This window comes from Stenella coeruleoalba (assembly GCF_951394435.1).
Source record: "Stenella coeruleoalba genome assembly, chromosome: 2".
In the NCBI taxonomy this organism is placed as follows: domain Eukaryota; kingdom Metazoa; phylum Chordata; class Mammalia; order Artiodactyla; family Delphinidae; genus Stenella; species Stenella coeruleoalba.
Window position 1 is genome coordinate 148114505 of NC_137147.1, and position 25564 is coordinate 148140068.

General features: G+C 37.8%; 1 protein-coding gene across 3 annotated transcripts in view; it reads right to left on the reverse strand.

Moving 5' to 3' along the window:
* MINDY2 (MINDY lysine 48 deubiquitinase 2) overlaps window positions 1-25564 on the reverse strand; it is a 112198-nt gene that overhangs the window by 71365 nt on the left and 15269 nt on the right. For all 3 annotated transcript variants that reach the window (XR_013827299.1, XM_079914585.1, XM_079914586.1), the window contains exons 3-4: window positions 15138-15202; window positions 5759-5917 (exon numbers count right to left, since the gene is read on the reverse strand). Coding sequence is in view for 2 of the 3 variants with exons in the window: in XM_079914585.1 (XP_079770711.1) it covers window positions 5759-5917; window positions 15138-15202 (224 nt within the window). In the remaining variant the exon portion in view is untranslated. The remainder of the gene's footprint in view (window positions 1-5758; window positions 5918-15137; window positions 15203-25564) is intronic.

Genomic DNA, 25564 nt, shown 5'->3' on the forward strand with positions numbered 1-25564 from the left:
ACTTGTCAACCTTCTGATACGAAGCCAAATAAGGCCGTTTCTTTGAAAGTGGATCTTTTGGCTATGATTCTAGGTAAATGACACAAAAGAATATGCCTTTCAGTTTTCATTTATTTAAAATGAAAACTTAGACCCTTAAGAAGCAGTTTGAGAGCACAATCGCTTTAAATTTTCATTATTTTTTGTAACACCTTTACTGATTACAGCAATTTTCTTTAGTGACTCAACTTCATTGTCTTTCCAAAGAACTGAATTTTCAATCCTAAGGAATCCACAAAAATACACCTAGAATAATAAATACATGATCAATATATAAAAATCAGTTGTACTACTATAGACTAGCAATGAAAAATACAAAGATTTCAAATTTCATAGGCAGGATCTCTACATTAATATTTCATTCAATTAATTCATTTGGATGCCTTTTATGCACTACTATGCACCAGGTGCTGTTAGAGAAACTGAAGACTCAGCAGTGAATAAAATAGATGGTCTATGCTTTCATAAAGTTTATATTCTAGAGAAAGGACAAACAATAAACCAAATAAGCAAAAATATAACATACTAGGTAGTTGTATGCAGTGGTATGCAGCTGTTCTTTGTTTCCATTGTACTATAGCATTCCATAGTATGAATATACTATCATACATTTATTCATTCATCTTTTGATGGCTATTCAAGTTGTTTTCAGTTCGGGGCGATGACAAATAATACTGCTATGAACGTTCCTGTACATTTATCCTGTTTCACAAATCTAGTTTCTCTAGGGAATTTGCCTTGTCAAATTCTTGAGTCTTATCCTCAACTTTACTAGATAACTCCAAACTGCTTTCCAAAGGAGGTAGTCAATTTACATTATCATTAGCATGGAATGAAAATTCTCTATACTGCATATCTTCTCCAATATTTAGTATTGTCAGACTTCTAAATGTCAGCCATTCTGATGGGTGTGTAGTCGTGTCTCATTTAGGTTTTAATTTGCATTTCCCTGATGACTAGTTCATACGTTCACTGGTCATTTGGGTATCCATTTTTGTGAAGTGTCTCTTCAAGTCCTTTTTGAAGAATTTTAGCTTTGTTAATCTTCTTTATTATATATTTACTTTCTATTTTAATACTTTTGCTCTTAAGATAGATATAAAGCTCATTAATTTTCAGTCTCATTATTCCTTAATATTCGATTTTAGGGCTTTAAAAACCCCTTTAAAAACTGTTTTAGCTAAAAAAAAAAAACTGTTTCAGCTAAATCTCACAAGTTTTGATATTTAGTTGTTGTGTAGTTTAAAATATACTTTAAGTTTCATTATGAATTTTTGATCCAGACAGTCTCTACTGTTTTTTCTGCTGATTTCTAGTTTAATTGCATTGTGGTCAGAGACTATTCTGTACTTCATATATTTTAAATCCTTAAGAATTTGTTGAGGGGCTTCCCTGGTGGCGCAGTGGTTGAGAATCTGCCTGCCAATGCAGGGGACATGGGTTCGAGCCCTGGTCTAGGAAGATCCCACATGCCGCGGAGCAACTGGGCCCGTGAGCCACAATTACTGAGCCTGCGCATCTGCAGCCTGTGCTCCACAACAAGAGAGGCCACGATAGTGAGAGGCCCGCGCACCGCGATGAAGAGTGGCCCCCGCTTCCCACAACTAGAGAAAGCCCTTGCACAGACACGAAGACCCAACACAGCCATAAATTAATTAATTAAAAAAAAAAGATCTTTAAAAAAATTATTAGTTTATTTTAGACTGAGTTGGGTCTTTGTTGCTGCACATGGGCTTTCTCTAGTTGTGGCAAGTGGGGGCTACTCTTTGTTGTGGTACCTGGGCTTCTCATTTCAGTGGCTTCTCTCGTTGCAGAGCACAGGCTCTAGGCATGCGGGCTTCAGTAGTTGTGGCTCCGCCGCATGTGGGGTCTTCCTGGACCGAGGCTTGAACCCATGTCCCCTGCATTGGCAGGCGGATTCTTAACCACTGAGCCACCAGGGAAGGCCCCAATGCTGCTCTTAAAGAGTTAATTATCAATTAATAATGGAGAAACACCTTCCCGTGGCTGAACTATGGTGCCGGCCCACCATCCAGAAAATGACTGACATTTATTTGCAAGATAATTATTTGCAGTACACATAATCATAATACAAAGAACTAGCCAGTTCTAAGAGATATTTCACAGATACCTATGGATTTCAAATTTTGCCTTGTTCTTTTTTCTTTCTCAGCATCAGAATCCTTCTGTCACAAAACAAGTAAGTAAAATAGACAAAAAGCACAGCTCTCAGGCCGAAGAGTTTGAAAACCACTGTGTAGACCAGAAAAGTCTGATGAAAATTTTCTGTCCTATATTAGAGTACCTTTTTTTCTTTAAGCATATGAATTCAACTGTTTGCCAGGCAATATGTAGCTACACATACAGTCAGAGGGATGATCTGAGTCCAGTTTTTAAAAACTCAGGCTTAAGTTCCTTAGGTCATAAGTTCATCCTCCTCAAGAATCTAGGCTACCTGGCATTGCCATCTGCCAGGATCCAACATGATGCACCTTGGAGGTTTCAGATGCTGGATATGTTTAGACTTTTCAGTGATGTTCTCAGAGACAGAGTGCCAAAAAAAATACAGATGCCCTGCTTACAGTAAGCCACCCTTTCACTGCCCAGAATACCAGTTACTTCTACCAAAGGACAGGGATGAAGAAACACTACCAAATCCTTGCTATTATGATCTCTCCTCCCCTATACATAATGCATGCATGCATGTTTCATTCCATCAGTTAATCTCTATTGAGAACCTAATATGTTCCAGGCACTGTTCTTAACAATGAGAAATAAGAGCCCAGCTCTTATAAAACATACACTCAGACTTCCCTGGTGGCGCAGTGGTTAAGAATCCGCCTGCCAGTGCAGGGGACACGGGTTCGATCCCTGGTCCGGGAAGATCCCACATGCTGCAGAGCAGCTAAGCCCGTGCACCACAACTACTAAGCCTGCGCTCTAGAGCCCATGAGCCACAACTACTGAGCCTGCATGCCACAACTACTGAAGCCCACATGCCTAGAGCCAATGCTCTGCAACAAGAGAAGCCACCACAATGAGAAGTCTGCACACCGCAACGAAGAGTAGCCCCTGCTCGCTGCAACTAGAGAAAGACCATGCACAGCAATGAAGACGCAACGCAGCCAAAAAAATAATAATAATAAATGAAATAATCAATTAAAAAAAAACAAAAACATACACTCTACTGGGAGATGAGAGTCAATCAAGTTAATAAATAAATAATAATTCTAGATAATGACTGGGGGAAAAGAGGGTAACTCATTTCAACAAGGGAAGGCCTCTCTAACAAGGTGATATCTGATCTAAGACCTGAATAATGAGGAAGTAGAAATGGGGAGATCTGGGAGAACAATGTGTTAGGGTAGTAAAACAGTGCTCCACAGTGGGCAATCAGCTAGTACAAAAACCCGAGCTAGAAATGAGCTTGGTATGTCTGAAAAATAGAAAGGCAGCTGGTGTTGTTGGAGGGTAGTAAAAAGGTGGGAGAATTATGAGGTGAAGTTTGTCAGGAGGCAGAGTCTAGATCACGCAGTATATCATAAAAACTCTAATAAAGGGGCTTCCCTGGTGGCACAATGGTTGAGAATCTGCCTGCTAATGCGGGGACACGGGTTCGAGCCCTGGTCTGGGAGGATCCCACATGCCACAGAGCAACTAGGCCCATGAGCCACAGCTACTGAGCCTGCGCGTCTGGAGCCTGTGCTCCGCAACAAGAGAGGCCGCGATAGTGAGAGGCCCGCGCACCGCGATGAAGAGTGGCCCCCGCTTGCCACAACTAGAGAAAGCCCTCGCACAGAAACGAAGACCCAACACAGCAAAAATAAATTAATTAATTAATAAACTCCTACCCCCAACACTTCTTTAAAAAAAAAAAAAACTCTAATAAATATTTTGTATCTTATTTTAAAGAACAGAATAATGCCATTTGCAGCAACATAGATGGACCCAGAGATTGTCATATTGACTGAAGTAAGTCAGATAAAGACATATATCATATGATGTCACTTATATGTAGTATCTAAAAAAATGTTACAAATGCACTTATTTACAAAATAGAAATAAAGGACTTCCCTGGTAGTGCGGTGGTTAAGAATTCGCCTGCCAATGCAGGAGACATGGGTTCGAGCCCTGATCTGGGAAGACCCCACATGCCGTGGAGCAACTAAGCCCATGCGCCACAACTACTGAGCCTGTGTTCTGGAGCCTGCAAGCCACAACTACGGAGCCCATGTGCCGCAACTACTGAAGCCTGCATGCTCTAGGGCCTGCGTGCTACTGAAGCCTGCATGCCTACAGCCTGTGCTCCGCAACAAGAGAAGCCACTGCAATGAGAAGCCCGCGTGTGGGAACAGAGAGTAGCCCCCACTTGCCACAACTAGAGAAAGCCCACTCACAGCAATGAAGACCCAACACAGCCAAAAATAAATAAATAATAAAATTTAAAATAAACAGAAATAGAGTCACAGATGGAGAAAACAGACTTATGGTTACCAGGGGACAAAGTGGGGGGAGGGTTAAATTGGGAGATTGGGATTGACATATACACACTACTATATATAAAATAGATAACTAATAAGAACCTACTGTATAGCACAGGGAACTCTACTCAGTACTCTCTAATGGCCTATATGGGAAAAGAATCTAAAAAAGAGTGGATATATGTACATGTATAACTGATTCACTTTGCTTTACACCTGAAACCAACACAACATTGTAAATCAACTATACACCAATAAAAAGTAAAAAAAAAAAAAAAAAAGATTTTGTATCTTATTTTAGTTACACTGGAGGCTTTTAAGGAAAAGGGTAGGACATAATTTAGAGGGTATATTTGATGGAACAAATAAAAACCAATATATATTTATTTATTGAATCCATACTGATTCACTTTGCTTTACACCTGAAACCAACACAACATTGTAAATCAACTATACACCAATAAAAAGTAAAAAAAAAAAAAAAAAAGATTTTGTATCTTATTTTAGTTACACTGGAGGCTTTTAAGGAAAAGGGTAGGGCGCATGGATAAAGGGGAGGGTTTATTTCACAAAGATCACTCTGACTGCCAAGACAATTCACTGGGGGGAAGAATAACCTTTTCAACAAATGGGGCTGGTACAACTGAATATCCACATGCAGAAGAATAACGTTGGATCCCTTCCCCAAACCATATATACAAATCAACTCAAAATGGATCATACTCCTAAATTAAGCACTAAAACTATATACTCTATACTTACATACTTTATATAAGTATACAAAGAACTCTTAGAACCCAGTAACAAAAAGACAAATAGCCCAATTAAAAATGGGCAAGAGATCTGCAGATATTTCTCTAAAGAAGATATACAAATGGCTCATAAGCACATGAAAAGATGATCAACATCATTAGTCATTAGAGAAATGCAAACAATCCACAATGAGATACAACTTTACACCTACTAGGATGGCTGTAATCAAAAAGATAGACAATAACAAGTGTTGATGAGGATGTGGACTCAGCTTTGCAGTTGGCCTCTAACTCCATGAAATTATAGTCAGAAGTCTTGGGCAGATTTAGCAGTCTGGAGGACTGTGCTCTTAACCTCACAATGTGGCTAATTTCATGTAAAAGCACAAAAATATAAGTATCAGAAAATATAAATCTAGATTAATTTGCCAAATTAATAGATTTTTACTATATTTGTGTTCATATAATTTAAGATTTTCTACTTACCTGAGGGTCCACTAGCCATCCATGGTACAAAGGAATATCAAGAAGATCAAATACTATGCATTCTGGTGTATATTCAAACACTCGAACACCAGTGAATTTTACATTTACATCCAAGCCTGTCTGTAGTTTGTGCAGTACTGCCATAGCATCACTCATATTCTGAAAAATAGAAAGGGGAAGAGAAAAAATAAGGAAAATCAAACAACAACAAAAAAGATATTTAAATGCAGGCACATTTACTACAAATTTTCCATTTTATCCAATTTATTCATTCCTTCAATTTTTATTATTAAGTACCTACTATGTACCAGGCACTAGTATGAGATCTAATGATAAAATAGTGGATAAAACAAAGTTCCTAATCTCATGGAACTAACATTCTACTATGAGAGACAAATACATAAATTATAAAGTCAAGTATTAGTAAGAAAAATTGAACAGGATAAGGATGTACAGAGTGAGAGGGGTGAGGGACCTATTTTTAGACCAGGAAGTCCAAAGACAAAATTTCTAGTCAAAGAGGAAGGCCTCTTCCACTTCTAGGTATATTCCTAAAAGAATTGAAAGAATTTAAAGCATCGTCTTGAAGAGATATGTGTACACCCATATTCATTGCAGCATTATTCACAACAGCCAAGAGGTGGAAGCAGCTCAAATGTCCATTAACAGATAAATGGATAAAGGGAACATAGTATACATATACAATGGAATATTATTCAGCCTTAAAAAAATAAAGAAGGAAATACTATTACATGCTGCAACATGGATGAAACTTGAGGACATTATGCTGAGTGAAATAAGGTGCTGCAAAAGAACAAATACTGTATGACTCCACTTATGTGAGATATCTAGAGTAGTCAAAATCATGGAAATAGAAAGTAGAATGGTAGTTGTCAGGAGCTGGAGGGAGGGAGATCTGGAGAGTTGCTCAACGAGTATAGAATTTTAGTTTTACAAGATGAAAATGTCCTAGAGATGTTATACAAGAATATAAATACAGTTAACACGACAAAACTATACACTTAAAGATGGTTAAGAGAGTAAATTTTATATTATGTTTTTTAACCACAATTTAAAAAAAAGAAAGAAAAAGAAATGAGCTATCAAGCCATGAACAGACATGGAGAAAATTTACACGTACATTACTAAGTGAAAGAAGCCAATCTGAAATATATTGTATGATTCCAAATGACACAGTGGGAAAAGGCAAAACGATGGAGACAGTAAAAAGATCAGTGGTTGCCAGGGGTTAGGAGGAGGGAGGGATGTACTGGCAGAGCACTGAGGACTTCTACGGCAGTGAAAACTATTCTGTAGGATACTATAAAGGTGGATACATGTCATTATACATTTCTCAAAACCCAAAGAAAGTATAAACACCAAGAGTGAACCCTAATGTAAACTATGGACTTTGGGTAATAATTATGTATCAATGTAAATGGTGGGAGATGAAGTCTGAGATAAAGGCTGGATCACAAAGACTTGTTGGTCAAATTAAAGAGTCGTTCTGTCCACAACAGTTTTCTCAATAAACACGGTCATATAAGTGTGTAATGAAGACTATTTTAAAACATGTTTTTCTAAACGTTTTAATATATTAAATATGGACATAATTTAGAGGGTATATTTGATGGAACAAATAAAAACCAATATATAAAATTTGATAAAATTTTATTGAATCCCTACTGTTAATCAGACACTGTGCTACACACTAAAGATATAAAACAGGAGCAGACTATAGCCTACTGGAGGGCTTATAGTAGAAAGAGTGAACATGAAATAAATCCTTTTATATTAAAATTAGGGACTCTCACTGAAATCTCAGATGGACAAATTTAGGTCATAATAACAAAGTTCTGTTTTACCAATTAACTTATAAAATTCCATGCTAAGAGACTATACAGAGTGAAAACAAATTATTCAAATGTTTTAAATTTATGAATGAAGAATTTATAACAGGATAACACTGTTATATACTCTTTGGATTTTGTCAGTTTCACCTCTAATAACTATATTCCCCCAAAACAATATATTTTCTCAGTCTTCCTAAAAGTTGAACCCTTGAAAACAATCCGCTCACATTTTTTTCCTTTCAGTGTTTTAAAACTTTTCCTAAAGCCATAACAATGATGAATGTGAGAAAATAGTAACAATAATGAGCCACTGTAGGATTATAGTTCTACCACTGATGCTACTGATTTTTTTCTGCTATTTGTTAAATTCTTAGTTGCCAGTCATCCAGTTTCCTTCAGGGGGAAGTATAATTTCTAACAGCTCCTGGACTCAAGCTTATACCTTTATGTATCTTCTACATTTTTAATAGACTATAAAATGTTAAAATAACTAAGTTAATACAATTAATAATATCCATAAATAAAACTGATAAAAATAAACAAATTTATAAACAAAGAGTTAAAAAGAGTATTTTGCCATCTTGTTCTTGAATCCAAATGGGTGCTTACAAGAAAGGATTACTACTCCTTTAAGCCAGTAGTTCAACTGTTTCTTAGAATTTTTCTTAAAGGTACTGTTAACGTAGTGAAATTTTGAAGTTAAATATAAGATATATTTAAAAAATATATTTGCAGTCATATAAAAACCTGTCATAAACACACACACACACACAGTATTTTCTTGTGTTGTCATCATTAAGCAAAACTGAAAGAAATACACTCTTTGTTTATATTATGATTTCTGGTAAAAGGGTTTTTAATTAGGAAGACTGCAGCTCTGCATTGGTCTTTCTAAAATTTAGGCTTAAGCATTTCTGCTCACACAAAACTATACAAAAAGAACATTGTTACATCACACCTGTGGAACATTAAGCACCAGCTTAGACTCAGTCTTATCAGCTTGGTACATACTATTCTCAAAACTAATGGTAATGCAATCACAATACCTTATAAATAGTTTTAGAGCTTATTTTAAATGCAGGGTACTTTCTGTCTAACATGTTTATAAGAAATGCAAGTGGTTGTTAGTGTCTGTTTCAACTTTGAAGCAAAACTTTACTTCCAATCATTTTTCAAGAGTCTAGATCACCTTAATGGAAACATACCCTGAGACTACAAAACAGACTTGAAACAAAGTGCTGATATCATTTGCAAATACTCATCGCTCAAGATTTTCTCAAAAAACAAATACCGTATGCTAACACATATATATGGAATAAAAAAAAAATGGTTCTGATGAACCTAGGAGCAGGACAGGAATAAAGAGGCAGACATAGAGAATGGACTTGAGGACATGGGGAGGGGGAAGGGTAAGCTGGGACGAAGTAAGAGAGTGGCATGGACATATATACACTACCAAATGTAAAATAGATAGCTAGTGGCAAGCAGCTGCATAGTACAGGGAGATCAGCTTGGTGCTTTGTGACCACCTAGAACGGTGGAATAGGGAGGGTGGGAGGGAGACGCAAGAGGGAGGGGATATGGGGATATATGTATACATATAGCTGATTCACTTTGTTATACAGCAGAGACTAACACAACATCGTAAAGCAATTATACTTCAAATAAAGATGTTAAAAAATGAATCAATAAATAAAAAGATTTTCTCAAGACTGTGCAACAGAAGTAAAATGAATTTTGAGGTTAATGTGAAACTGCAACTATGATCCATAATTTCTAATTTCAAGTTTTTGTATTAATCATAATAGCCTTGCTGATTTCAATAAGAAATGATACAAATTTGATAAATAAATGATATAAATTTAACCATAATACTTTATACTTATAAAATATTTACTGGTTTTATATATTGAAGGTTAGCCTAAGATTTCATTTGAAAAGAAGTTTCCATTGTGAGAAATGTTTAGAAATCCTTGCTTTAAGCTACAAATTCCAATAGAATTTAAATGATTTAGCATACCTATTTGGCTTTAGCTATGGATTTCCTACCTTACACAGTGATGCAATGCAACATACTGGCTTTTCCATTTTATTAGGACTAGATTATTTGAACACTCAAATTCAAGAAATTTTGCAATACCAAAATGAATTTTGTTTTCTTTTTGCCATTTGGATACTGGTGAAAGTATGTAGTAAGGGTTACTTTGAAAGTAAACATAAAGGTTCCAATGATATCTGTTTCTTCCCTGCCTGATACTTCTTCCACTGTAAGAACCTGATATCTTCTTGCCTTCCATTGTCAAACAAAGGAAGAATACTGAAGAAAATGAAGCTATGCTTGCTTTCTTACAGCTCCAATAATTTTGAGCCCAGTGGTCCCCTCCTATATTACAGAATAGTATCTCTAAAGAACGTGCCAAGCAATGTAGACACATTGAAACTATGAAACAGCAGATTTAGTCCTAATGACATACCCCAGACATCATTTGCTGAACTGTTTCCTACATATAATTTAATTGTAAAATGTACACAAATGAGGAAAGATAAATCAATAACAAATTCACTTGAAAGTCAATTTTTTCAAGGAAAATACCAAGTTATCATTCTACATAGGTGTGTAGAATGATATCTATGTTTCATTCTACATTGCATATAGATTCACATAAAAGACAGATCAGCAAAGTACGGCCTGTGGGTCAAATAAGGCTGTGAGCTGAGAATGGTTTTTACATTTTTAAAAGGGTATAAAAAGAGAAAACAAAGAATATGCCCAAAAATCCACTGAGACTCCCTCTTGCGAGAGCACCGGAATCACAACCCACTGCTGAACAATCATGGACAGGAAGACACTGGAACTCACCAAAAAAGATACCCCACATCCAAAGACAAAGGAGAAGCCACAATGAGATGGTAGGAGGGGTACAATCACAATAAAATCAAATCCCATAACTGCTGGGTGGGTGACTCACAAACTGGAGAACACTTATATCACAGAAGTCCACCCACTGCAGTGAAGGTTCTGAGCCCCACGTCAGGCTTCCCAACCTGGGGGTCCAGCAACAGGAGGAGGAATTCCTAGAGAATCAGGCTTTGAAGGCTAGCGGGATTTGATTGCAGGACTTTGACAGCAGAGACTCCACTCTTGGAGGGCACACACAAAGTAGTGCGCACATCGGGACCCAAGGGAAGGAGCAGTGACCCCAGGGGAGACTGAACCAAACCTACCTGCTAGTGTTGGAGGGTCTTCTGCAGAGGCAGGGGGTGGATGTCGCTTACTGTGGGGACAGGGACACTGGAAGCAGAAGTTCTGGGAAGTACTCCTTAGTGTGAGCCCTCCCAGAGTCTGCCATTAGCCCCACCAAAGAGCCGGGTAGGCTCCAGTGCTGGGTCGCCTCAGGCCAAACAACCAACAGGGAGGGAACCCAGCCCAACCCATCAGCAGACAAGTGGATTAAAGTTTTACTGAGCTCTGCCCACCAGAGCAACACCCAGCTCTACCCACCACCAGTCCCTCCCATCAGGAAGCTTGCACAAGCCTCTTAGATAGCCTCATCCATGAGACAGCAGACAGCAGAGCAAGAAGAACTACAATTCTGCAGCCTGTGGAAGGAAAACCACATTCACAGAAAGATAGACAAGATGAAAAGACAGAGGACTTTGTACCAGATGAAGGAACAAGATAAAACCCCAGAAAAACAACTAAATGAAGTGGAGAAAGGCAACCTTCCAGAAAAAGAATTCAGAATAATGATAGTGAAGATGATCCAGGACCTCGGGAAAAGAATGGAGGCAAAGATCAAGAAGATGCAAGAAATGTTTAACAAAAGCCTAGAAGAATTAAAGAACAAACAGAGATGAACAATACAATAACTGAAACGAAAAATACACTAGATGGAATCAATAGCAGAATAACTGAGGCAGAAGAACGGATAAGTGACCTGGAAGACAGAATGGTGGAATTCACTGCCGTGGAACAGAATAAACAAAAAAGAATGAAAAGAAATGAAGACAGCCTAAGGGACCTCTGGGACAACACTGAATGCAACAACATTTGCATTATAGGGGTCCCAGAAGGAGAAGAGAGAGAGAAAGGACCCAAGAAAATATGTGAAGAGATTATAGTCAAAAACTTCCCTAACATGGGAAAGGAAATAGCCATCCAAGTACAGGAAGTGCAGACAGTCCCAGGCAGGATAAACCCAAGGAGAAACCCGCCGACACACACAGTAATCAAATTGACAAAAATTAAAGACAAAGAAAAATTATTGAAAGCAACGAGGGAAAAAGGACAAATAACATACAAGGGAACTCCCATAAGGTTAACAGCTGATTTCTCAGCAGAAACTCCACAAGCCAGAAGGGAGTGGCACAATATATTTAAAGTGGTGAAAGGGAAGAACATACAACCAAGATTATTCTATTTGGCAAGGATCACATCCAGAATCAGTGGAGAAATCAAAAGCTTTACAGACAAGCAAAAGCTAGGAGAATTCAGCACCACCAAACCAGCTCTACAACAAATGCTAAAGGAACTTCTCTAAGTGGGAAATACAAGAGAAGAAAAGGACCTACAAAAACAAACCCAAAGCAATTAAGAAAATGGTAAAGGAGCACAGATATCAATAATTACCTTAAACATGAATGGATTAAATGCTCCAACCAAAAGACACAGGCTCGCTGAATATATACAAAAACAAGGCCCATATATATGCTGTCTACAAGAGACGCACTTCAGACCTAGGGACACATACAGACTGAAAGTGAGGGGATGGAAAAAGATATTCCATGCAAATGGAAATCAAAAGAAAGCTGGAGTAGCAATACTTATATCAGATAAAATAGACTTTAAAATAAAGAATGTTACAAGAGACAAGGAAGGATACTACATAATGATCAAGGGATCAATCCAAGAAGAAGATATAACAGTTGTAAATATATATGCACCCAACACAGGAGCACCTCAATATGTAAGGCAACTGCTAACAGCTATAAAAGAGGAAATTGACAGTAACACAATAATAGTGGGGGACTTTTAACACCTCACTTACACCAATGGACAGATCATCCCAACAGAAAATTAATAAGGAAACACAAGCTTTAAATGACACAATGGACCATATAGATTTAATTGATATTTATAGGACATTCCTTCCAAAAATAGCAGATTACACTCTCTTATCAAGTGCACATGGAACATTCTCCAGGATTGATCACATTGTGGGTCACAAATCAAGCCTTGGTAAATTTAAGAAAATTGAAATCATATCAAGCATCTTTTCCGACCACAACGCTATGAGATTAGAAATCAATTACAGCAAAAGAAACCATAAAAAACACAAAGACATGGAGGGTAAACAATACGTTACTAAATAACTAACAGATCACTGAAGAAATTAAAGAGGAAATCAAAAAATATCTACAGACAAATTACAATGAAAACATGATGATCCAAAACCTATGGGATGCAGCAAAAGCAGGTGGGATTAACATATATACACTAATATGTATAAAATGGATAACCAATAAGAACCTGATATATAAAAAAAAATTTTTTTTAAAAAGATGACACAAACAGATAGAGAGATATACCATGTTCTTGGACTGGAAGAATCAATATTGTTAAAATAACTATACTACCCAAAGCAATCTACAGATTCAATGCAATCCCTATGAAATCACCAATGGCACTTTTTACAGAACTAGAACAAAAAGTCTTAAAATTTTATGCAGACACAAGACCCCGAATAGCCAAAGCAGTCTTGAGGGAAAAAAGTGGAGCTGGAGGAATCAGACTCCCTGAATTCAGACTATACTACAAAGCTACAATAATCAAGACAATATGGTACAGGCACGAAAACAGAAATATAGATCAATGGAACAGGATAGAAAGTCCAAAGATAAACCCACGTACCTATGGTCAACTAATCTATGACAAAGCAAGCCAGGATGTACAATGGAGAAAAGACAGTCTCTTCAATAAGTGGTGTTGGGAAAACTGGACAGCTACATGTAAAAGAATGAAATTAGAACACTCCCTAACACCATACACAAAAATAAACTCAAAATGGATTAAAGACCTAAATGTAAGGCCAGACACTATAAAAGTCTTAGAGGAAAACATAGGAAGAACACTCTTTGACATAAATCACAGCAAGGTCTTTTTTGATCCACCTCCTAGAGTAATGGAAAGAAAAATAAACAAATGGGACCTAATAAGACTTAAGAGCTTTGTAAAGCAAAGCAAACTACAAACAAGACAAAAAGACAACCTTCAGCATGGGAGAAAATATTTGCAAACGAATCAACGGACAAAGGATTAATCTCCAAAATATATAAACAGCTCATGTAGCTCAATATTAAAAAAACAAACAACCCAATCAAAAAATGGGCAGGGCTTCCCTGGTGGTGCAGTGGTTGAGAGTCCGCCTGCCGATGCAGGGGACGTGGGTTCGTGCCCCGGTCTGGGAAGATCCCACATGCCGCAGAGCGGCTGGGCTCGTGAGCCATGGCCACTGAGCCTGCGCGTCTGGAGACTGTGCTCCGCAACGGGAGAGGCCACAATAGTGAGAGGCCCGCGTACAGAAAAAAAAAAAAAAAAAAAAAAAAAAATGGGCAGAAGACCTAAATAGACATTTCTCCAAAGAAGACATACAGATGGCCAAGAAGCACATAAAAAGCTGCTCAACATCACTAATTATTAGAGAAATGCAAATTAAAACTACAATGAGGTATCACCTCACACCAATTAGAATGGGCATCAACAGAAAATCTACAAACAACAAATGCTGGAGAGGGTGTGGAGAAAAGGGAACCCTCTTGCAATGTTGGTGGGAATGTAAATTGATACAGCCCCTTTGGAGAACAGTATGGAGGTTCCTTAAAAAACTAAAAATAGAATTACCATATGACCCAGCAATCCCACTACTGGGCATATACCCAGAGAAAACCATAATTCAAAAGACACATGCACCCCAATGTTCATTGCAGCACTATTTACAATAGCCAGGTCATGGAAGCAACCTAAATGCCCATCGACAGACGAATGGATAAAGAAGATGTGGTGTATATATATACAATGGAATATTACTCAGCCATAAAAAGGAACAAAATTGGGTCATTTGTAGAGACGTGGATGGATCTAGAGATTGTCATACAGAGTGAAGTAAGTCGGAAAGAGAAAAACAAATATCGTATATTAATGCATATATGTGGAACCTATAAAAATGGTACAGATGAACTGGTTTACAAGGCAGAAATAGAGACACAGTTGTAGAGAACAAACATATGGACACCAAGGGGGGAAAGTGGTGGGGGTGGTGGTGGGGGTGGTGTGATGAACTGGGAGATTGGGATTGACATATATACACTAATATGTATAAAATAGATAACTAATAAGAACCTGCTGTATAAAAAAATAAATAAAATTCAAAAATTAAAAAAAAAAGGAAAGCCACTGATAGAGACCAATGAATATATCCGTAAGTAAAAATTAACTATCTTAATATAACAAAAATTGTATCTATTACCTGCTCATAGTTTAAACGTTGAATTTCTGAAATTTCTTTTGGTTTTGTATCAAGCATGTAGTCTCCTGTAAAAAGAAACGGTAAAGTTGCCTTTTAAAAATATTACGTTTTATCTAATTACAAAGGTAATATATTTTAATTATAAATTGTAGCAATAGGTAACATAAAATATTTACCCCCCCCATTCAGAGAAAATCAATGTTAACTGTTAGCTAAGGTCTCACATATTTTTTTCAGTGTACGTCCTATGTTTTGAACTTTCTTTTTCCTCTTTATATTTAAGCATCTTTCCATGTCACTACAATAAAGCTCTAAAAGGTTTTTACCAAGTTTCACTGCTATCAGCAAGATAACTATTACCCCAATACCTTTCCAAGAATGGGTGTCATCAGTCTTCTAAATGTTTGTCATTCTTAGAAGTAAGCAAACATTTTTTTTTGCATTTAAAAAATTGGTATCTTAGTGGTTACCGGTGAGGAGAGGGGAGAGAGAGAGGCAAGAAAGGGGTATGGAATTGAGATACAAACTACTACGTATAAAATAGATAAGCAACAAGAATATATTGTATAGCACAGGGAATTATAGCCATTATCTTGTAATAGCTTTTAATGGAGTATAATCTGTAAAAATACTGAATCACTATGCTGTACACCTGAAACTAATATAATATTGTAAAGCAACTATACTTCCCCCAAACTGATACATTTTTATACAGGTATTTTCACTTGGTATCACCATTTTAATATATAAATGACTTTAAAAAATAAATTTATTTACTTATTTATTTTTGGCTGCATTGGGTCTTTGTTGCTGCACACGGGCTTCCTCTAGTTGCAGCAAGCGGGGGCTACTCTTCGTAGCGGTGCGCGGTCTCCTTATTGCGGTGGCTTCTCTTGTTGCAGAGCACAGGCTCTAGGCGTGCAGGCTTCATTAGTTGTGGCATACGGGCTCAGTAGTTGTGACTCGCGGCCTCTAGAGTGCAGGCTCAGTAGTTGTGGCACGTGGGCTTAGTTACTCCGCGGCATGTGGGATCTTCCCAGCCCAGGGCTCGAACCCATGTTCCCTGGAACCCGTGTTCCCTGCATTGGCAGGACGATTCTTAACCGCTGTGCTACCAGGGAAGCCCCTATAAATGACTTTTAGTATACGTGATACCTTTTAAATATATGTAGCATCATTTTAATATATGCAGTAACTTTTTATCCATGTTTTGCCTTTTTAACTATGTATTAATTATATATACTTTTCTTTGAATTGCCTGCCTATACAACTATCATTTTTTTTTTTTTACTGAACCACATAAAAGCTCTTTTTCAGTTAGAGAAATTAGAACATTTCCTGTTATACATGGTAAATTTTTTTTTCCCATAATGGCTTCTGACTTTATGGTGATGTTTTTTGCCTACTTTTCACCATACAGAAATATTTAATTTCAGTATAGTCAAATTCTTCTATTATAGCTTCTGGGTTTGATGGGTTTGATGTCATGTTAGAAAGATTTTCACCTCTTCAGAGTATACAAACATTCACATATACTTTCTTCATGTAATTTTATGTTTGTCTTTTTTTACGTTTAAATCTTTAATTTATCTGGAATTAATTTGATATAAACAGTGATACATGGAACTAACTTCTCAGCCAGCCTCCCAAATCACTAAGTTGATAAATTGTTTTATTAACTTTTATTTTCAAATTCAAAATAAACTTCTAAAGACTGCATCAAGTATTCTTTTAGGGACTTCCCTGGTGGCACAGTGGTTAAGAATCCACCTGCCAGTGCAGGGGACATGGGTTCGAGCCCTGGTCCGGGAAGACCCCACATGCCAAGGAGCAACTAAGCCCATGCGCCACAACTACTGAGCCTGCGCTCTAGAGCCCGTGAGCCACAACTACTAAGCCGATGAGCCACAACTACTGAAGCCCATGCGCTTAGAGCCTGTGCTCTGCAACAAGAGAAGCCACCACAAATCAGAAGCCCATGCACCACAACAAAGATTAGCCCCTGCTTGCTACAACTAGCGAAAGCTGCATGCAGCAACGAAGACCCAACGCAGCCAAAGATAAATACATAAATAAGTTTTTAAAAAAGTATTCTTTTGGGCTTCCCTGGTGGCGCAGTGGTTGAGGGTCCGCCTGTTGATGCGGGGGACACGGGTTCGTGCCCGGGTCCGGGAGGATCCCACGTGCCGCGGAGCGGCTGGCTGGGCCTGTGAGCCGTGGCCGCTGGGCCTGCGCGTCCGGAGCCTGTGCTCCGCGGCGGGAGGGGCCACAGCAGTGAGAGGCCCGCGTACGGCATAAACAAAACAAGACCAAAAAAAAAAAAAGTATTCTTTTAATCTCTCCAACTCTGATAATAAAGGAATTCCTACGAACATCAATATATTATTATTTTTGCTTTTATTTAGAACTTTAAGATGGCAAAATCTAACTGATAACAATTTTATTCCACCATAGGTACAGGAATTCTAAATCACTAAATTAATTCATTCACAGAAATATATAAGCAACTGTATTTAACAAATATTTTTGAATCCTTATTATACATGGCACATTGTATATTTACATGTTGAGGTTTTAATATAGCATTTAACTGAAAACTACACTTTGAGTAAATTTTATACATTATTTATTCAAATAATAGAGAACATATTTGCTATACTGGTATCCTATATCTCATTTAAGCTCTGTATTTATCCTGATAAAAGACTGTAGTGTATGCTTTCCTACAACTTTAATAGGGTCAGGATGCAGAACATTACATAATTCAATACTAAATGACCCTAGATATGCTATCATGGATTAAAGCTTAGGTGCTAAGAATAGAATAATTATTGGGAAAGACTCAGATAAGCAACTCCTCTTTTCCTGAGGTCAGAAAAGATCTTCAGACAAGAGAAGAATGGCCTGACTAAGGGAGGCAGCCTCTGTGATGGACCTCAATGAGCCCTATAGCCTGGCATTCATACCTTTGTATAATCACCTTCCCTTGAGTGTGGACTAGATTCACTTCTAGTGAATCAAATACAACAGAATTAATGAAATGTCACTTACAAAATTATAAAAGAAAATATTGTGTCATTTGTCATGGTGCTTTCTCATTTGCTCACTCTGAGGAATGCCACCTGCCATGTTCTGAGCTGCCTTTTGGAGATGCCCACGGCAAGGAATTGAAGGAAGCCTCTAGAGAGAGAGCCACAGAGAGCCACAGTCAATGAGGAACTGAGAACCTCAGTCCAACAACCTGTGAGGAACTGAATCCTGCCAACAACCAAGTGAGTAAGCTTGGAAGCAGATCTTCCTCAGTTGGGCCTGGAGATAAGACTGCAGCCCCAACTGACACACTGACTGCAACCTCATGAGAGACCTTAAGCCGGAGTCACTTAGCCACACCCAGATTCCTGACCTACAGATACTGTGTGATAATAAACGTTCATTGTTCTGACTAAATTTTGGGGTGATATGAAGCAATAGACATCTGTATTTTTAGGAAAGTTTGTAATAGAGAATTAGATATTTTTAAAAGACTGATTTTGAGTTTTTAAGGGAGCATCTTTCAGTTTTAGATATCTAAATAAATCATCTCTTAAGAATTCTGTCTAGCTTATCTAACCTTTATAACAAAATTGGTCAACAATACTACTTCAATCAAAACTATTTATTGAGGGACTTCCCTGGTGGTCCAGTGGTTAAGAATCTGCCTTCCAATGAAGGGGATGCAGGTTCAATCCCTGGTCGGGGAACTAAGATCCCACATGCTGTGGGGCAACTAAAACCACACGCCGCGACTACTGAGCCTGCACACTCTGGAGTCCACGCACCACAACTAGAGAGCGCTCATGCTGCAACTACTGAGCCCATGGGCTCTGGAGCCCACGTGCCACAACTAGAGAGCTCACACGCTGCCAACTACTGAACCTGCGTGCCCTGGAGCCCGCACGCCGCAGTGAAGAGCCCGTGCGCTGCAAAAAAAAGATCCCACATGCCACAACGAAGATCCTGCGTGCTGCAACTAAGACCTGACGCAGCCAAATAAATAAAACATTTTTTAAAAAACAGTATTTATTGAAAGTCTATTCCGTGTTTAGCAACAGGTTAACGTGTTTGGAAATGAGCGTTTCCCTTAAAAAACTAGTAATTTGGTTGGGCAAAGAACATACAGGAAACAGAATAAAATAACAATAAGGTATAATAGAGTGTAAAATGTAATAAAGGCCTTAAGTACCAAGTGATTTTGAAAAGAAATATTCATAAAGCCTTTAGCACTTAGAAATATCCTTTGTAGGGGGTAGTATCTAAAGCAGATTCAGAAAAATCGGCAGAACCTGCCAAGGCAGTGAGGGGAAAAAGCATTCTTTGAGGGAGAAAGAATGATGGGAAAAGCAAATATAAGAAACATCTTGCTATATGGGCAGTTTATAAGGAGGTTTATACATAAGATTTATGTTGCAGAGTGGTGGGAAATATGGCTGGATGGGTAAGCTTGATCAGATTATAGAAAATCATAAATAATACATCAGTAAGTTTGGCTGCTTGTGAAAGATCATAAGGGAATCTTTCTGTTTTTAAGTAGACAAGTGAAGGATGAAACTGGTGCTTTAAGAAGATAACACTGATATGTAGGCTAATTTGGAGAGTAGAGGAAACAAAAGAGCTTGCAATAAATCACATTCCGAAGTACCAGTATACAGAGAGAGGAAAGAATTTCAAAGAAAGAATCCATAAGACTTTGCTATTAATGGGATATTTCAGACAAACAGAAATTAAGAAACAAAAACCTGACAGCCACATTAGGCCAAAAAAGGAAGAGAGGGTTTGGCAGTAGGTAGTAGGTAACTTATCCCAGGTGAGCATTTGGAAAAGAGAAGACACAGTCAACTGTGGGCAAAATTAAAATGCTTCAACATTGACCTCCTTTTATAGTATTTATGTTCAAAAGATAAAATAAATTACCTTTTAAAAAGTCAGACAGCACCATCATCCTAACAACCATTTTCCTTACTATAATACGATGCTAGTCTCACCATCATACAAACTGTCTTGGATGGTTAAAATCATAGTGTGTATTCTAGTTTGTGTTGTGCTTTTTTAACCTTATCTTCCTAACCATTTTCTGCCTTCCACCTACACTTCTTCCCCACTTAGACCTCCTAGCACTCACTAGGAGCTTTCATGTTGCTTTCTTGAGGCCAAAGCCCTCCAACAAGCCATGTCCATGTTTGACCCTGTTCTAATACTCCAGTAACAGAAATTTCCAAATTAAAATTCCCTCCTCCTCTAACCTTTGAAAAACCTAGGAAAACCTTTAATGGTTTCTTTACAATCTTTCTACTAGTGTTTGCTTATTAATGAAAAAGTATCTCTGGTTCCCCCAGAGAACTGGAGTAATCTCAAGAGAACAAAATCCAAATAGCTTAGAAAATTAAACAATTTGTTTTGGCAGGATTGGCTTTAAATAAAGTTTACTTTTGGTGAGGCAGAGTTTTCAGAATCTCTCTTCTCACATTATTCTTGCTCACTTCTCTCCCACCTCCCATTAGGATCATATTATTTTCATGCTGTCCCTGTAGATGAGTCTCCTCGCCCAGGACTTCCAAACCTCTTTAGCTACCTAAATCTAAATATTACTTTGTCAATTTTTCCTTTTCCCTATAATTTAAAAAATTCTCTACTCTATGTCCTGCTCTCTCAGGGATTTTTAAAATCTAACAGTTAGATAAATTTAAGATACCAAGATGCACTAATTATTTTCTTTCCAAGAAAAATACCATGTTAACATTTTCTTAGTACATTTATGCAAGCCACATTGACTGTATTGTTGACACCTCCAAATAACTTGTCCACAGTACATAATCAGTAAATATTTGCTGGATAAGAAAAAGAAAAAAAAAAGGAAGAGACAAGTAGTAGGAATTTAAAATACTCTATCAAAAACACTTGAGTGGTGCAAAGGGAGAAGGGATATACTTTTGAGAATACTAGCCTTTCAGCACTTTAAAAATCATATTAGAAGGTGCCTAGATGGAGAGAACACATAATTTAATCTTTCTGAGCTTTGGTTACCTCATCTGTAAAATGAAGAGATATTATAATTTATGATGCTTTTATTTCCACTCCAATCTTACCCTTTTATACTATTAGTACCTCCATTCACATGCCCTCTGCCTCTGCTCATGGGTCTCTGCCATTACAAATGCATTCTTTAGCTATGGGAACTGACAGCAAAAGAGCTCATTTTGTCTCAGAAGGTAGAACAGAAAAAGGCAAGTAGAGTGATGGTAATAACTAGCAGGCAAGAGGTTAGGTAAATGGCATCGGTCTATGATAGCACAGACAGCAGAGCCAGGATGACATAAGAAGCTGTGGAGTGGCAGCACAGTTTAAGGTTAGCACTGTCCAACAGAAATATAATGCAAGCCACAAATGCAAGCCCATATGTAACTTTAAATTTTTAGTAGCCACATTAAAAAAAGTAAAAAGAAGTAAAATTAATTTTAATAATATCTTTTATTTAGCCCAGTATATTAAATGTCGCCCCTGCTGAAACTTCCCCCCACCCTGTGGAAAAATTGTCTTCTACAAAAGCAGTCCCTGGTGCCAAAAAGTTTGGGGACCGCTGCTCTAACCCATGCATTTCAGCAGGGGCGATGTTACCGCCAAGGGGGCAAAAACTGATTCTTGGAGGGTAGGGACAAAAGTATCTTAGATATTATAATGGTTTGTGGCCTTCAAAGGGCCACAGAACATGAACAGACATACAGTATATCTGTGGTATTAAAATTTCCTGGAGTGAGTGATTAGGACAAAGATGTCCACAAAGGCTCCTTAGGGGGGCAATACTGAAAAAAAGGTGGAGAAACACTGCTCTACCCAATCTGTGCATGCTGGGAAACTTTAGGGGATGATCCTGGACCCACGTCTCTTCTCTCTTTATACTTTCTCTCTTAATGATCTCATCAATTTCCACAGATTTAAATACCATTTTTATTATACTAACGACTCCTAAATTCCTATCTTGAATTTCAGTGTCCTCTGGAACTCATGGTCTCTCAAATCTTCTAAGTATTTTCTTTTCTTAAGGTTTCCTTCATCTTCTGCCTAAATGAAATTTGGCTCTGCCTTGATGACACTGCAGCCCTCTCAAGTGATGTCTTTTCTCTCTCATGCTTCTTTACCGGTGAGGCTGAAGGTGGATCTACTTGCTCCTTAGGGTCATTCTTTCTCTCCCTCCTCCCTAAAACTCCTCAGTTTTAAAACTCATGCTATCATATAATACTACCCATTATCCACCCACCTGGTTATAGTTCTCTACCAACTTTCAGGTCAATCTGCCTCATTCCTAGCTCACTACCTCTCTATGACACAAATCCTGCCATAATTTTTGATAATTTCAGTACTCATAGAGATGACCCATCTAATACCCTGGACTTTCTGTTCCTTGCCTCTTTTCCAACAAGAATCTTATATTCCACCTTATCTCAGAAACTCATTCCCTATGATCATACAGCTTTGTTATCACCAGGCTCCAAAAATTCTTCAGCTGTATCAGGGCCTACAATCCACTAAATCCCGTCACATTTTTCTTCAACATATTTATATCCTCATTTCCTCTTTATGCAACTTAACTATTATAGCTCATCATTATAACCACTCTCTACACATACCTTCAGTTTCCTAGACTCTTTCTTCAACATACTCACTTGGCAAAAACCCAGCTCTGGTTAAATCCTGCTCCTCCACTATTCAGGCCTATACTCATACAGCTGAGTGTGACTGAAGAAATCATACTGCCAATGTTGGCTGGTCTCACTAACCCCAGTGGTAATGCCCAGGAATCATACTTCATCTCCCCATTCACTTCCAACTTGTCTAGGCAACTATTTTATACCTTCCTTCTCATCTTCAACAACTCCTCCTTCATCTTCACTCTCAGCTGATAACCTGGTTTCCCGTTTCACTGAGAAAATAGAAGCACTCAAAAGACCTTCTATAAGTTACCACACCCACATCTGTCCACCTACCTGCATCTATTTTTAATACCTTCTATCTTCCCTCCTATTGCTAAGGATAAAGTATCTGTACTGCCTAAGACTAATACTTCTATTTGTCTAAAATACTCTTTTCAATTCCTTTCCTTCAATTTTCTTTTTTTAAAAACAGCTTTATAGAAATGTAATTCACATACCATATAATTAACCCATTTAAAGTATACAATTCAATGTTTTTAAAGTATATTAATAGGATTGTGAAATTATCATCATGATCTAATTTTAGAACATTTTGGTCTCCCCTTATAGAAACTCTATACCCATTAGCAGTCAATCTCTATTTCCCCCCTATATTCCCAAGTCCTAAGCAACCACTAATCTACTTTCTGTCTCTAAATTTGCCTATTCTGGACATTTGATATAAATGGAATCATATAATAAGTGGTATTTTGTGACTTGGCTTCTTTGACTTAGCAAAATGTCTTTAAGGTTTATCCATATTACAGCATGTATCAATACATTCCTTTTTATGGCTGAATAATGTTTCACTATATGGATATAACACAGTTTGTTTATCCACTCATCAGTTTATGGCTATCTGGGTTGTTTCCACTTTTAGGCTATTATTATAATGCTGCTATGAACATTCCTGTACAAGTTTTTGTGTGAACATGTATTTTTACTTCTCTTGGGTAAAGTTGTAGGATCATAGGTAATTCTATATTTAGCTTTCTAAGGAACTGACAAACTGTTTTCCACAGTAGCTTCATTATGCTACATTCCTACTGGCTATGTACAATATATAAGGGCTTCTAATTTTCCCCTGTGCCCACTCCAGTCAGGTTTTTATCCTGTGGACGCGCTGAAGTTACCAATTACCTCCTTATGGCTCAATCAACGGTCAATTTTCAGTTTTCATCCTGCGTGGCCTATTAGCAGCATTTGATTCAACTAATCTCTAACTCTTCATTGAAACTCTTCATTTAGATTCTAGGAAATTAGTCTTTGGTTTTTCTTCTATATAGTTGAGCTTCTACCCATTCTTCCTCTTCCTCAGCTTCTAATCACTGGCACATCCAAGATTCAGTCTACTGATCTCTTCCCTTCTCTATCTACATTCATATTATTTGTGACTCAGTATAACTGTCATTTATATATGTTATCTGTTCCCAAATGTGTATTTACAGGCTAGATCTGTGCTGTCCAATACAATAACTAGTAGTGACATGTGGCTACATAAATTTAAATTTAATTAATTAATTAAAATTTAATTTAAAATTAATTTAATATTCAGTTCCTCAGTCACATCAGCTATATTTTAAGATATCAAGAGCCACATGTGCCTAGTGGCTATGAAACTAGACAGCACAGATATAGAACATTTCCATTGACACAGAAAGTTTTACTGTACAGCACTGATTGAGACCTCTCCTCTAGACTCTACATTTATATATCCCACTGCCTCCCTGATATCTCCACTTGAATGCCAATAAACATCCCAAAACCAAAATCCTGATATTCCTCCCTAAACATGTTCCTTCCATTTTTTCCTGTTTCAGTTGATGTTAACTCTGTCCTTCCAGTTGTTCAAACCAAAAATCATGGGGTAACCCCTGACTTCACTCTCACTCCACATTCTACTGATCGGCAAATTCAGTCAGCTCTATATTCAGAATCTGACCATATTTTATAATCTCCACTTCTACTACCCTGCTTGAAGCCACCACCATCTTTTGCCAGTTTTAACAGCTTGCTAACCAATCTCCCTGCTTCTGCCTTTACACTACTAAGTTCTATTTTCAACATAACAGCCAGAGAATTCTTGTTAAACTCAAAGTCAGATCATTAGTCCTCTGTTCAAAATCCTTTAATGGCTTCCCAATCACCCACAGCAAAAGTCAAAGTTGCTATAATAGCCTAGGATACTGTACGATATGATCCCATTACCTCTAATCTCATCTCCTAATACTTCCCCTTTGCACAGTCCTTGGCAGTCATACTGGTTGTTCATCAAAAGCACTAAGCATATTTCAGCCTTTTCCATGAAATATAATTTAGAAACCACAAAGTTTAAGAATCACCAAGCTAGAGTAAAAGAGGTTTAAATAGAAATTCTATTTCCAGACATCTAGATATTGAAAGTAATCTACACTTAACTATGAGGTTCCCTAGCCAGTGAGTGGGATTAAATGACATTAATTACATAAAGAAAAAGGTCTTCGAGGGCTTCCCTGGTGGCGCAGTGGTTGAGAGTCCACCTGCCGATGCAGGGGACAAGGGTTCGCGCCCCAGCCCGGGAAGATCCCACATGCCGCGAAGCGGCTAGGCCCATGAGCCATGGCCACTGAGCCTGCGCGTCCAGAGCCTGTGCTCCTCAACGGGAGAGGCCACAACAGTGAGAGGCCCGTGTACCGCAAAAAAAAAAAAAAAGAAAGAAAAAGG